This window comes from Adelges cooleyi, unplaced genomic scaffold, assembly GCF_023614345.1.
Source record: "Adelges cooleyi isolate 19-005CV unplaced genomic scaffold, UGA_ACOO_1.1 ACOO_flye_CR_arks_rails_tigmint_CR_PRNA_394, whole genome shotgun sequence".
Lineage (NCBI taxonomy): Eukaryota > Metazoa > Arthropoda > Insecta > Hemiptera > Adelgidae > Adelges > Adelges cooleyi.
In genome coordinates this window covers 84,712-100,459 of record NW_026096072.1, presented here as the reverse complement: position 1 = coordinate 100,459, position 15,748 = coordinate 84,712, and the positions used below count along the sequence as shown (strand labels likewise).

At 35.1% G+C, this 15,748-nt stretch overlaps 1 protein-coding gene across 1 annotated transcript; it reads left to right on the top strand.

Moving 5' to 3' along the window:
- The first annotated feature begins 10,882 nt into the window (after nt 1-10,882).
- On the top strand, nt 10,883-11,764 carry LOC126841567 (homeobox protein LOX10-like). Its single transcript, XM_050578148.1, has one exon. It carries the CDS (start codon nt 10,883-10,885, stop codon nt 11,762-11,764), a length of 882 nt encoding a protein of 293 aa, XP_050434105.1.
- Nucleotides 11,765-15,748: the final 3,984 nt, after the last annotated feature.

The following is a 15,748-nucleotide window of genomic DNA, read 5'->3' as shown; positions in this document are numbered from 1 at the left end:
GGAAATGTTTGAAAAGACTCCAAACCCGGTAGCACATAAAATTCATATTAATGTTCGCATTGTCCAATTGGCGATAAAATTCTAACAATTAGGAAGTCACTATAAAAATATTTTGAAAAAATTACAGTACAGAGTACGGTAACACGTCAAATTATTTTCATATGTTGTAATGAAACTACTCGTCTTTGTAGTAACGATTGAAAATATTAAGAAATACAGTAAAAAAATCAAATCTTTCTAAAGTCATAACAAATGAACAAATTCATGAAAATTCGAAATTCAAACGCTAACATATTTTTTTGATTTTTCGTTTACAAGTGTATGTAATTAAAAACATATGTTGCTATTAAAAAAAAAAAAATTACCCCTTTTTTCAGCTTTTAAGGATTGGCGATAAAAAAATTGAAAAATGTAGTAAAATGTGTACCTAAAAGTAGACATAAGGGATGAAGATAAAAACCGTCTAAGTTTTGAAACATGTAGTAAACTATTTACTTACAACTATAGGGGGAAAAAAATTCGCAAAAAATTTAAATATTTTCAGAGATATTTTCTTGCAACTGAAGAGTTAGGTAAAACATCTTAGTTTTGTACTTGGCGTGCGTTTTCAACGATAGCTTTTTTTTTTGTACCAACGTATTATAAAAGGCGCAGGCAATAATAATAAAAAAAAAAACAGATAGGTACTGTATAATAGCGTATAACGATAATAATAATAACAATAATAATAACAATATTATAGCGAACGGAGGCGGCCCGGTGGCGTGTGAAAGGACAGGGTGAACCGAGGGGCAGGGAGCTCGAGGATAGGGGATGAACGTGAAAGGGGAAGATTTACGATACGTCACTCGCAGGACTACGCTCGGGTCGGGGTGGGTGAGGCCGAAACGGATAACTTATTATACGATTGTTGGGCACTTAAAAGCAGAGGCAAATAAAGGCGTTTCATACTGTATGTATGGTAACAAGATACTACTTAAGCTACCGCAGAGCGGTATCGTTACTTATTATTACTACACTGTTATTACCACGGCTAATGGCGATAAATACAAGTGTATAGAATTACAATTTGTGCGGTCAACGACAACGGCAATGGAGTCAAACGTTTGTTCCCCGAACGATTAAAGCCTGTACAAATATAATATGTATGTGTATATATATATATATATATATATATATATATATATATATATATATATATATACAAAACTATACTGTCTGAGAATTTTCGGAAACAACACTGGAGTGTAATATTAGAACGCCGACGAATTGCATGTTCTACCCATTATGCGTACTCCGGCTAATATTATTATTATACAAATTCTCTGGCACGCGTTCACAAAAAGGGATTCGGCTAAAATATTTATGTTTACTGTGCTTGCACGGTTTTCAACGTGTTGTTCATATGGTGGTTTTTAATTCTGCGTAGACAAAAAAAAAATGTATATTAAGTTAAGGCTATTAATTTAACGACAAGGCCAACCGTTTCCTATCGAAATAATTTCCATTGTGCAGTTTTCCTTTTTGGAGACGCTATTCAGTTTATGGTATTTAACAGTGTTGAAAGATTTACCATTTTTTTTTTTTTTAGTATTTTTTACAACTCTATCTGAATCTCTATTTATTTATACTACAAAAGCCCTAAAGAGCAAAAAGTACTGGTAAAGTTCAGTACAATCAAAATAATGCAAAAACAATAAAATAATATGTGTGTATATACATTTGAATGTATGTATGCATCTTAAATGGTAACCTATATACTCAACTAATTAGTTAAATTAAGAACAACTAGTGGATGGAAGAGAACTTGGAGTGTAGTACTATTTGTTTTTGCACACAGTTGTAAAGAAAGAACTGCGAAAGTAGAACTACAAAATTGCAATTATTTGAAGAGAATGTGCGCGTTTTATCTTTAATGAATCACCCTGTATGTATGTAATATTAGTTTAAAAAAAAAAATGGTCTTTAGTTTTTCAGTTGGTAGAATAACTCAATATTAAAACGCATATTAAATCAAAATAATTAATTTCAATATAAAATAAATAATTATGTTTTCACTGCTAACAAACAGTAACGTAGTAGGTACTTTCGAAAGTAGTGTAGTAATTTTGAAGCAATGACATATTTTTTATTTTCCAATATAATTTTGTAGAGTATCTCGTCCATGTTTCAAACTTGTTAAATTTTAAACGTACCGCGACTTTATAATAACTGTTATTGACTGCAGTCTTGTTGAAATCAGGAAGATAAGTGTTATTAAAGGATGAGTTGAAGTGTTTTCAGAGAAATTTGCAGTGTCGTCGTTGTAATTCCAATAGCTGTTGTAAACATATAAAATGTAACATTTTATTCGTCAACAGCTCGACCAGATTTAAAACTGTGTCATCTCGAAATGCTTACAGAAATACAACGACGACCTTCGTTTAAATTTCGCTTGAACAAAAAAATAAACATAATTCTCTCAACAGATATGGTCATTCTTCTTGCATCGCGGTATTTATAGAAACATCCATTTGACAAGAATTATAACTTGACCTTATTTACACTCGCAGCACTCGTTCATAAACTTAAACGCAGTTTTTCCATTGCCGGTTTGATCCACACCTTTTCTAATACAATTTTGCCATGCTGTATATTGTGCTCTATTGCATTATTATGTATACAATATGCTTGTGTGAATTCAAAAAATCAAAAAAGGTCAATTTCAAATGTCGGCCGAAATACAAGAATAATTTAAATATAAACTATAAATTATTATGGTTTTTATTATAGTCAAAAATAAAGGAAAAATTACTCATTTACCGTAATTTATCACTTTCGGTCAATTACTATCCACTGATTCGCATCGAAGCGTTTATTAAAAAGTGATTTTATCACTTTCAGTTATAATAATTTCCTGTAGACCGGTGACCTCCCCGTTCCCACTATGCCCCAACCCCACTGTACTAGGTTTGTTAACTTGAAATTATTAACGATACGGTCTAATATTAGTAATTTATTACTGTGCTGGTTTGGATTGTGCTCGATTTTGACTGTACTGGTTTATACCGTGCTGGATTTTTTACTATTCACAGATTCGCATCGAGGCGTTTGATTGTGATGATATCACTTTTAGGTTTAGTAATTACCGCTTTCACCCGACTTTGTTATAACATCTTCCGGTACTGAATTATACTGTACGTCTTGGTTTCAAACTACGCTGGTTTAGATTGTTTCCCCCCCCCCCCCAAACTTGTTGCTTTTTATTTAATAATTAACTGTTATATTTTCTGGTTATATCTAGGCATCGACGGTGCCCTGCAGTACTACCAACATTACCACGCGACACCCGAAACGACACCGGCGTCTGCGATCATAGCCAAACCCATCGCGAGGAGACCTAACCAACAACAACAGCAACAGCAGCAGCAGCAGCAGCAAACTGTTCGGGTAAACCACAGCAGTTCGGCTCTGTTGGCTATTGCTGTGGCCGCGGCCGCCAACGCAAACGGCGTTAAGGAGAAAACCAACGAAAGGCAACCCGGCAGCGATACCTCGTGCTGTACCACACCCCCGTCGCCGGCATCTATGCAAAACGCGTCAGGTATTTACAAAGGAAAACAATATTATAATATAGAGCTGAAATTATCACTTCCTGTTCTTTCTTTGACTACAAACTCCATTTCTTCTTTCCAACAATACATCTTAAATTTCAATAAACACCCTCTCTACGAACATACATACGATTCTCTTCTTTATGTTCCCCAAATTCACATTCATAATTTCATGCTATATTCCTCCCTAGTGGACCTCAAATCCACCTATCCTAATGTAGTTAATTATCTTTTCTCCGAATTTCTGGATTCAGTTCTCTCAAATTGTATTACCATCTACGCCGACGGCTCTGTCTCCCCGCTATCTGCCGGCTATTCTATTTTCCTTCCTAAGTTACATATTTTATTTACCGGTAACCTTCCTTCCTCCGCCTCTTCCTTTACAGCTGAATGTTTTGCCATTCTAGAAGCTCTCATATTATTCTCCTCCTTGCCCTCAAACAAGTACCTAATTGCTTCTGACTCTTTGTCCTGTATTTTATCTCTTAAATCTAACTCTTTTAATTCCCGTCTTTCTCCAATAACTCTTCGTATTAAAACCATTATTTTTCAATTGTACCAATCCAACTTCACCGTTCAATTTCTCTGCGTCCCTGGTCATGTCGGGATCTATGGTAATGAGGTGGCGGATGGTCTGGCCAAATCTTCTTCAAATTTAACAATTCCTCCTTCCACCTTAATCCCTTGGTCTGATTTCACCCCATCTTACGACGTCACGTTGTAAATTGTTTGGTCCTCTTATTGGAATAACCTACCTGCAAACTTTGCTTCTACATTCAAAGTTATTGTCCCTAATATTCTCAATAAAATCTGGTTTGAGAATTTAAACTTACCTAGGTCTACGATCGTACGCTTTAATCGTTTACGCATCGGTCATTGTATGTTACTTTCCCACGCCTACAAATTAGATCTAAACGACTCCCCTATGTGTACTCTTCACGTTGAGTAGTCTATTTGCGATCTTCCTCATATACGTTTTAATCGTCCCTCTTTGTCACCTGAACGCGATAGTTTAGCTAATTTCTTTAGAACTTTAAACATTCCTTTTAATATCCATTCTATGCTCAATTTTAATTCCGAACCTCCCATCCTACACATTAATTCCTTTATTATCGAGGCTGGTTTTGCTATTTAATGCATTTTGTTAAGTTTTGTTTTAATTTTGTATATATCTTTTAGCCACTCATTTATTGTTAAATTTTATGTAAGTGTCGAGATAAATTGTAATATACAGAATCTCAATAAAAAAAAAATAGCTGTAATCAAGAAGACGAGCAACAGTGTGACCACATTAAATATCACTTTTTCTATAAGTCGTCGAATACTGCACAGTATATTATACTGCTTGTCAACTATACAGATCGTTAGATAAATATTCAAATTTCATACGGCAATGTGATAATATTACAACCGATAAGCGAAGCGCTCAGATGCCAAACCGATTAACACCGATAAAATGCAATTTTTCGGGACAGGCAGTTAAAGTTATTTGAAACAATGTATGTAAGTACACAATTGCCAGTTTTCTTAGCGCACTCTAGTGGTGAAAAATTCGACCACGGAGTTATTTATCTTGGCCACTGAAAATTGTACACTTTCGTAATCCGACCGTGGTGTTATTCGCAATTTCGAAAAAAGTGCAGTTAATCGCGGTTTGGCATCTGAGCGCCTCAAAATGTAATTTTTTCGATTCCGCACACACTGCGCATTTGGCCTTTTCGCTTGTTTCGTAAAATCGTTTTACCGTTCGCCACCACGCGGTGGGTGGAGTGTTCGTCGTCGAATACACGATCTGTTAATAATTATGACGATGTACGACCTGCACGCAGATTAGACGGTTCGCGGATTCGATGGAACTTTTTCGCAAAAACTTTCGCGTTATTAATTACACCGACCGGTTCGAGAGAGCGGCGGCATAAGTTTGCGTGATTAATCTACGCACTAACAACGAAAATTCGTCAGACTTACACGATATATGTATATATATATATATATATATATATATATATGAAATAATAGTATAATTAATGGTCATCGCGCGCGCGCTCGGTCCGGGGTGGAAAATTTAATAATAAGATTGATAAGTATAATGTACTGCCGCCGCGGTGTGTGTTTTTGACGCGCGAGATGCGCCCGTTAAAGGCAACCGAACGAGCGTCAATTGCACAAGCGCGTGGCACGTGCACCACCGCTGCCGCCGGGGCTGTAAAAGGGTGTAGTTCTGCACTGCACTGCGCGCACTTGCCGTACAAAACAAAAAAAAAAAAAAATTATAATAATATATTTCGAGTCTTGTCCAACCCCCCCCCCTCCCCCACATTCCCTCCTCCCGAGACATGGGACGGATCTAAGAACCGAAAAAAATTAGGGGAGGCCAATAAAAAAAAAAAAACATATGCTATTGGATTAGTAGAGTTATATCCTTCAGAACGTTTTTGGTTCTCAAAAGCCAAGTCATTCCGTCCAGATGGTTATAATACGTGCCAATAGGTTCTGTGTGTTTTGGGGGGAGCCGATTTCGGCAAACATTCGACAGAAAAATCACAAATCAAATACTAGACGAAACCTTTTTTTTTTGAAAAACAAAATAAATCAAATGTCATACCAGTGAGAAATTTTTTTCACGTTAGTAATACCGACCTAGCATAAAAAAACAATACATATTGAACCCATAAAAGCACTCAAATCATGATGTTATTTAACATCACCTAATTGTACATTTGTATATAAAATTAATTAGATTTACTAACTCATTAACGATAGTAGTAATTATCATATCAATTTTAAAATAATAACTCTACATTTTAGCAACATGGGCACATAATCCTAACGAACAATAATTAATTATATAATTTAATAAAACCCTTTAACTAAAGGACTAGGTTTTAATACTTATAACAAAAAAAAATATATTTCAAATAATATCACACTTAAATAATTCAAATTAAAAAAATATAATAACTATAAGTATTTAAGTATCATTGATTCGGAATCTTTTTATAAAAATCAATATCTAGTAATAAATGTATATGTAATTAATACATCAACTTAAAAATATTTAGCTTATGACTTTAAGAAACAAAAACGAAATTTCTATATCGTAATACAAGTTTCAATAACTTTTTTAAACAATAAACATGTACCTAAATATCAAAAAACAAAACACACAAATAATTAACTTGCAATTTTGATAATAAGATTGATCATTATTGTTGTGTATAACACTAAAAACATTGGTTTGAAAATAATAACCGACAGTCATGTTGATAATGATATGAGTTTTGTGTCAAAACGGTTTTAGTCCGTGACTGTTAATATAATAGTTTAAAAAAATACATATCCTATTATATTTTGTTGTAAAAAATACAATTTCAATGCGTACAATTTAAATACACAAAGAAGGGGTTTTACTCTCATTATTATTATTATTATTTTTTTTAAAAAAGCTAAGCTTAACTATCTTCACACTAGTTACCAAACGCCAATCTTATCAATAAAATCCCGATATTAATATGGTATAAAATATTTTCTTTACATAATTATCTAAAAATAAATAAATGGTCTTATTGACGACCTTTTAGAAAAATAAAAAAAAAATTGTGTAGAACCCGATTGCGTACGATTTAACTAGTACATAAAAATTAAAAAATTGTAGTCCCGAATTTTTTCTTTGTTCAATATGTCATGTATCCACATATGAGTTCTAACTACTGACAAATTTCCACTTACTGACGTGTGGAGGCATAACAAATTATAACCAGTAAATGTTATAACTTTAAAACTCGTATGGTTTTTTTTTGTTTTTTTAAATTATAATGGTAAAGAATTAAACTTAAAAAATAATTTAGTATAATATAGTCATAAACATATCACAAAAAAATGTAAAATAAATGTTTACCATGGTAAATAGGTCCAATTTTTGATAAATACATCATATCACTTATAAAGTATTAGTTGTATACTGATCATGTAACCTTTTTTCCAGCTATTGTTAACCTAACTATTTTCCAATGACTATAATTTTTTAAACACCACTAATTTAGCTGTTATCCATAATTATTCGGTTTTCGATTAATATATATATAATTATAAATATCATTACACGCATTTCAGTTGAAACGTCGTACAAACGCTTTTACATTTCTCACATTAATAATGAATGTGTTAAAAGGAACCTTGCAAAATTTTCTTACACGCTAAAGATAAATCAATCACTTTTATGGCTCTAGTTATGTTCTTATTTTCTTAAAAAACGTGTAAATATTGTACGGTTTAATTGAACAATATACTTTTTAAAATGTTTTATTAATGTATTATTAATAAATATATACGAACGGAAAAGTGCTAAATAAAATAATATTATAAAAATAAGATAATAAAAAAAATTAAATATTTTTTTTATTGAGATTTTACATTTACAATATTATTCCTTGACAACTGTATGAAAATGAGAAGGGTTTTTTTTTTATATTCGATCGAACGGTGGTCGTTTTGTACAAATAAACGTGTAAGGGATTGACGTGACAAAAATATAAAAAAAAACCAAGACAAATAAGAAATAATATAACCATGTTGTTTACGTTGCGGATAAACGGATGAAGAGCAGTTTAGCCGTTCTTTCTCTCCCCCGTGTATAATGTATGTATGTGTATATATATATATATGTGTCCTGTCAAACGCACGCTGTGCACTACTAACGTTGTGGGGTCCCCTCGCCTTTGGTAAATTAATATATACATTATACGCAGACTTATTCTTCAGTCATATACACTCCAAACATGACCGATTAGCGTTAAGGGGGCCGTTGAAGAATAATTAAATTCATTCGCCACGGCGGTGACATATTGGAGACGAACGCGCCAGTATCCGGTGCATAATGATAATAACAATACAATAAAGGCCGCACAACCGAGATCGAAAGAGACAGAGAGCGACGCAAGTTAATAATATTATACACGTGTGATTTCGCGTTTAATAATGATAAACGATAATAATAAAAATCAGTAACAGATGCGTCGCAGATGCTGCCGCCGCACGGTGGTCCAGAAAACACGGTCAAAATCATTGGGAATATTATTTTTTTTTTTTTGGGGGTGGGGGAGACCGGAACAACGTTCACTAAGTCACATTCGAAAGAAATCGTATAGGCGTGTACACCTATACGATGTTAAACACTACCGTTAGCAGCTATTGAAGGAACATAAGAACAAAGGTCAAAAGTATAGATTTTTCGGGAGACGATAAAAACATTTCTACGGTTTTAACGTATAATGTCAAAAAAGCCAAAAAGCGACTTGACACTTTTTTCACAAAAATATCGTCCAACTGAATTGAGTTGTGCCAATTATTGCAGCCGAAAATTATGCCAACAGGGTAATCACTTCAACGTAGATACTCACTTTCTCTTAAAACAACGTAAGTTTACGGTGTTTTAAAGTATTGGACAATTTTTTATTTTTATGTTTTTTCTAGAGCTCCGTCGACTGGTAAAACTTAAATGGTCACGTGTGGTATACTTAACTAACATTTTTAATTAAAAATAAAGAGATAAACATTCGAATATTGTAGAATAACATAAATGTTGGCAAAAAGTAAAACTACAATTATTGATTACCCTGTATATTATACTTTATATATTTAATTTGGTTTGGCTTGAAGCATAGATTGCTCGGTTTGTTGTAGGCCGCAAATTCCTTGCAAGTTTCACCTCAAAACTTAAACACATATTTTAATGATATTTACATACAAATTTACTGTAAATTGGGTAACTTTTTCAAATGTATGTCCTTGAATTACTACATTATTGTCACGGTAACTGTTTGGTATCAGTGCCATTACTTTGGTTTTATTACCATTCACAGGCAGCCCTATGTATTTTTCTTCAATGATAAGAGATGAGGTGTTTTGAATTATACTCTCTTTATCATTACCAGTTATATTCAAGCCAACAGCAAAAATTGAATATATTAATTTTGTTTGCTCCGTATAATTTTCTCTAGCACAATAATAAATAGCAGTGGTGAAAAGAGTTTCACCTTGCTTAGCCATGTCACCACTTCTAAAACGCTGCACCTGATTTTTTCATATTCCGACTTTTAATACTCTCCAAGATTTTTCGCCACCATAACCAAATCATTTCACTTATCTCTCTCCTAATCCGCATTCCCAGATCTTACAAATATTTTCCCACAACATCAGTCCACCACTTCCGAGGGCGACCACGTGGCCTTTTTCCATCCGGAATTTTTCACTCTTCTCTGTACGACACTTGTAGTGGTTCATACTTTACAATATTCTTTGAATATTACATTTATGACGTATAAATCTGAGGACTTTATTTTGTCCTTTTTCATTGATCATTATGTCCTGCATTGTTGTGGTCCCAAATTAATGGAGCGTATTCTAATAAGGAACGGACTAGTAAGGTATATAGACATTTGAGAGCGGATGATTGGAGAAGTTTCTTCTTATCATACCAAATACGGCTAAGGCTTTATTTTTTATCGCTGAGCATTGAATAATAGTTTAGAATCAAATAAAATACCTAAATATTTAATCAAAGGCGATGTAAGTTAATGTCACATATATTATAATTAAAATGAGAGGGATTGTGCTTTTTGGAGTAAGTTACAATTTGACATTTGTCGATATTCAATGAAAGGCCATTTGAAATGCACCATTCGTTAAATGCAGCTAAATCACTTCGAAGGAGTTTAATATCATCAAGGGAAGAAATAGATTTGTACATTTTTGCATCGTCAGCAAATAATGGAATGTTGGAGATTGGAGTGTGTAATGGAGGACACAGCATCATTTATAAATAAATTAAATAGGAGAGGAGAGAGGTGATCGCCTTGAGGAACTCCAGAAATTACGCTTATAAAATTGTTTTATTGAACAAGTATGATTCGATGACCTAGCAAAAAAATAAACCACGATAATAGGGGATAGGCAAAGCCAATTTCCTACAGTTTATTGATTAACAAAGCGTGGTTTACTCTATCAGAGGAATCCATGTTGTTGCGGCGCTACAACATTATCTTGTAAATAATTTGCTAATGGTTGTCGTTTTTGCAGGGAGACAAACGGCAAATAGCAGAGGAACCGCGACACCGCCACAACCGACGGCCCCCAACAACGGATTCGCAGTTCATTATCGTCACCAGGACATGCTGATGCATAACAGCAGGATCGGCGGATTCCCCTGGGCCGTCACCGCCGGAGATGCCGCCACTAACGTTTACGGGGACAGTGCTGGTCGATCCGCGAACGACGGGGGTGCGTCCATGATGACCGCGGCCCATTTGAATTCCCTGATAACGCCACCGCAACCCGCGGGATCGGCGGCCGTGGCCAGAGCCGGGAACAGGGGTACGAACGGTGTACTCGGGGCACTCAGCCTGCACGCTCACATGCAGAGCCACGGCGGCGGCGGCGGCGGTCACCACCAGTCGCCCTCGCTGCACCAACACATCCAGAATTCCACGGCCGCGGCGTTGCACCACATACACTCGGTCCACCATCAGTCGCATCAACACCATCATCACATACAGGGCGGCGGCCACTTGCATCACGGCCACGGCGCCGTGCCGCATCCCGGCCATCTGAACGGCGGTGCCGGGATCGGCGCGCCCACGTCCCGCGGCAAACCCAGGAGGGGCATGATGCGCCGCGCGGTGTTCTCGGATCAGCAGCGCAAAGGCCTGGAACGGCGGTTTCAGCTGCAGAAGTACATCAGCAAACCCGACAGGAAAAGACTGGCCGACAAGCTGGCGCTCAAGGACTCGCAGGTGAAGATATGGTTCCAGAACCGGAGGATGAAGTGGAGGAACACCAAGGAGCGGGAACTGCTCGCGGCCGGCACGGGTTCGCGCCAGCAAACGTTGCCCACCCGGCAAAATCCCAACCCGGACCTGAGCGACGTCAACACTACGATTCCCAGTGGCGGCACTACCAACAACAACAACAACAACAACAACCAATCCGGTGGCGCGGCCAACAAGGGTACCAACAACGCCAACCAGAGTGCCAGTGGGACGCTAGTCAAAGACGGCTGCAGCAATGCCGCAAAGTCTCCGGCGCAGATAAATTTGCAAATCAATAGTAACGACCAACCGAGGTCACAGACGACGGCTCAGCCGCAACACACGGTGCCATCGCAGATTAGATAAAACCAGATCCAGTCCACTCCCGATTAGAGCAATATGATTGCTAAAAAAATTAAACAGACCAAAACCTTCCTCAACTCAGAGTGACCACTGGTAGAAAATAAAAAAAATTCTTTAAGAGAAATTATTGTTTCAGAACTGAGCATCACTGAATTTATAGATTGTTATCATCGATATATTGTAAAAAAAAAAAAAATGATTTGATAACATATCATAGTATAAAACGTTTTATGCAATAATTTCATTTCGATAAAATGGTCACACATTAAGTTGAGGAGGGTTTCAGTTATCAGCAAAATGACAAAGTGCATCATCTGTTTTTTTAAATTTTAATCTGTGGTGTTATAGTGGTAGCGATCACGTTTAGCTTGTTGATAATTGAGGGGCGCACAGCTCCAAAACAGATTGACCCGGAAATCCATTAGAAAAAACCAATTAAAACTTTTCCAATGCCATTCAAACGAAATAAACCTCTGTCATTTAGTGGAACACTTTTTTTTTTTTTTTTAGGGTTCGGTCGATTTGATTTTGAAATATTATTGTATTCTGAAATGTTTAACGTAAAAAGACGAAATTCGATTTATTGTGGGTTAAGCTGTTTGAGCGTTGTGCGCCTCAATTACACACTGGTTTACAAAATGATAAACAAAAAATACGGGGTAGATGCCACTATCTTTTTCTTGTGAACAATTTTTTCGTTTGTCTAATTTTTCTTACTGAATTAAAAGCCGCGAGCTCGGAGAATATGAACGCGGAAAAAATTTAAATCACACACATGTGGCTAGTTACTAATTTTTGACAAGGGGTTGGAGAAAACGAGCCGCTATTAGAGAAAATCTGTGGATAAATTCCGAATTTATGGTCAATCGGGCAAGAGTATCAAAACTGATTTTTTTTCTCAATTATTGTGTTTTGTTTTTCATTGATCATTGATTGGTTTAACCCTAAACTCGGCAGACCTGAAAAATCGCTACTGATAATAAGAAAAGATAAATTACCAACAATCATACATAGATAATAACAGAATAATAACAGGATAGGAGTACAATTTCATAAATCAATCATTATATTATATATTTTTAATTAAATTTCTGGCTTATTTACTAGACATAACTGGTGTTTACGAATTTTAATGTTTACTTAGAGATACTTTACCTATGGACGAACAAAATAAATTGCACAAGAAAAACCGTAGTGGCGTGTGCTGCGCAAAACGGCCTTTAACATAGCGATTATTATTATTATATCGGTTTCCATGTACAATAATATATTATTATAGCGGCGTGTGTTGTGGTATGGTATAAAAAAAAAAAATAATAATTATACCGTATCAAGCGTCATGATTTTTTAATACAATCGTCCTTTGGGATTTTTTTTTTTTGTTGTACATATTTTTTTTTATATATATATAAAATACATTATTTAGCATAATAATACAACGAAGACAACGGCGTTTTCTCTGCGAATGACACACACACACACACACACGCGCGACAAAAATAATAATAATATGTAGGTCTGTATTAATTATTTTTTCAATTGTTCGGGGGATGAAAAATACAAAAAAAAAAAAAAAAACGATGATTTTATTCATAATAAGCCTGACGGTTGGTGGACGTGAGGAGGGGGTGCAGGGGGTTTTATATATTTATTATTTAATATAATGGAACTTGTATAATATACCGCCCGCACGCGCAGCCGTATTATATAAATGGGGTGTATTATGGTGGTGTACCTACCTACATATATGTATATATATATATATATATATATAAATTTTATTTTATTAACGATTATTGTTGTAGTAGTGGTGGTGGCGGTGGTAGGTAATCTTTTGGACGTGAAAAACCGGTGAAAAGGCCAGAAGAAAGAAAGAAAAGGCGATACGACAATGGCCGCACAACACCCCCATTTGGCGATACGCCCTATCACGATTGGTCAATGGGCGGGGCGGTACACAGTGCTGTGTATAAAGGTCCTGGGGGGAAGGAAAAGGCGAATGTAATGTAATGGATGTGTGGCGCGACGAGTGGTGGAGGAGGGTGCAGCAGAAGAAGGGCGGACGGTGGAGAGTGATGATAATCGGCGTGGAAAAAAAAAAAAAAAAAAAAGCGGCTCTGCGTGTAATATAATATAATACGGGGGCGACTATAATGTAATATATATATATATAATAGCGGAGGCGAATATGACGGTGGAAAAAAAAAATACGAATCACGTCGTCGGTATAATAATAATAAAACCGAGCGGAAATGCCGGCCAGAAAGAGGAACAAGAGGAACAAGGGGGTAGGGGGTTGTAATAAATAATAATAAAAAAAAAAAAAGTAAAATAAAATAACGGAGACGTCAAAAACACAAGGTGCCCGTTTAGAAAGAGCATGAGACGATAATAATAATATTATTATTATTATTATACCTAAACCCGGGCTTATTATTTTCCCCAAAAAGAATGGCTAATGGCTTTGTATAATAATAATAATAATAATAAAAACAGAGGAAAACAGAGGGTTATCATTGTTGAGTATAATTGAATTTTTACCGCCCCCTATATTAATATATCCGCAAATGAAAAAAACATTAACGCGGGCGAGATACTTATCGGCCAAAAACGCGGCAGCCATCGTCTTGAGACAATAAAATAATGATTTTTTTTTATGTATAATTTGTGGGTACTTTGTTGCAATTGTCTTTGGAAATTGCCTATGAAAATATTCTAAATCTAATAAATAATTGTATTAAACAGTACAAAAATTTGGACATAAACGCTTATAAGGTACATTACAAAAATATTCAATTAATTTAGGACGAAACACAAATACCGGAAACTCTATCCATATTATTTATACAATTAATGCTATGTAGGTTAGATGAGTAGGCTAAACAGGTGTTCACTTAACACCTGGACGGCTAATTAATAGACTCGTATTTTTTCCAATGGCCCAGGATGTATGTGAGTAAGCTTAGGAGCTAATCTTAAATTGAGGTTACTACCTTCATTATTAAATTGTTGAAGACGGGTACTATCAGCGATTTCTTCACCAATTTCAAAATAATGTTTGAGAAACCTATTTCTTGATTATTTCATCAAATATGTACATTATAATTGCCTTGTTATTAACTATAAAATATTGGCGCTCTGGGCTTACATGACCTTTTGGCCAAAAACAAACGCTTTGAAATTTAAAGAAATATTTTTCAATGTCTTTATAGTCGACAATATTACAATACCGCTTAAGTCCATACCTTTGCAGCTTCCAGACACAAAGAAGTACGCTATAGGAAGTTGTCAAGCTTCATTATTTCCTTTTAGCATTAAAACTAATGCATACTTGGCGGCAACATAAGTTTTAGTGCGAGTTATCTGATGAAACTCTATAATTTCATCTTTAGGAAGTGAGTAAAACAATTGGGTCACAAGAGACATTTCATCAGCACATAATATGCAGTCAAGCGCATCAACTTAAAATATATAAATTTTAAATTCAACAAATTCAAATAATTAACAATTTTAGTACACGTTTCTTCGAGGAAGGTGCACGCTCATAAAACCACATAATAAATAGTAATTAATAAACTTAAAAGTGATAGCGAATTTAAATGAATAAATATTAGCAATTGACAAATTTAAAAGTTATAACTAATTTAAACAAATATATATATATTATAAAATACAAACTGTAATATTAATAATTTAAAATCATAGTATTTAATAGATTAATTGAAATTAAACTGGAAGTTAAATTTTATTAAAAGTGTTAACCGCAATTTCGGAATAGTTTATGATTTTATCGGTTTTATTAAAATGTATTATTGTTTAGTATTCTGTAAGTTAAGTCTTCATTTGCAAAGGACTCTGGACTATTCAACGCACAAAGCTATTAAACCGAGAAGGACGTAGGCGAAAAGGCTAGGTGAAATAGGACTTCGGTGAGAGGGTGTGCACAATGGACCTACAGGTCTGAGTGCATGGACATTTCTTGGGCCC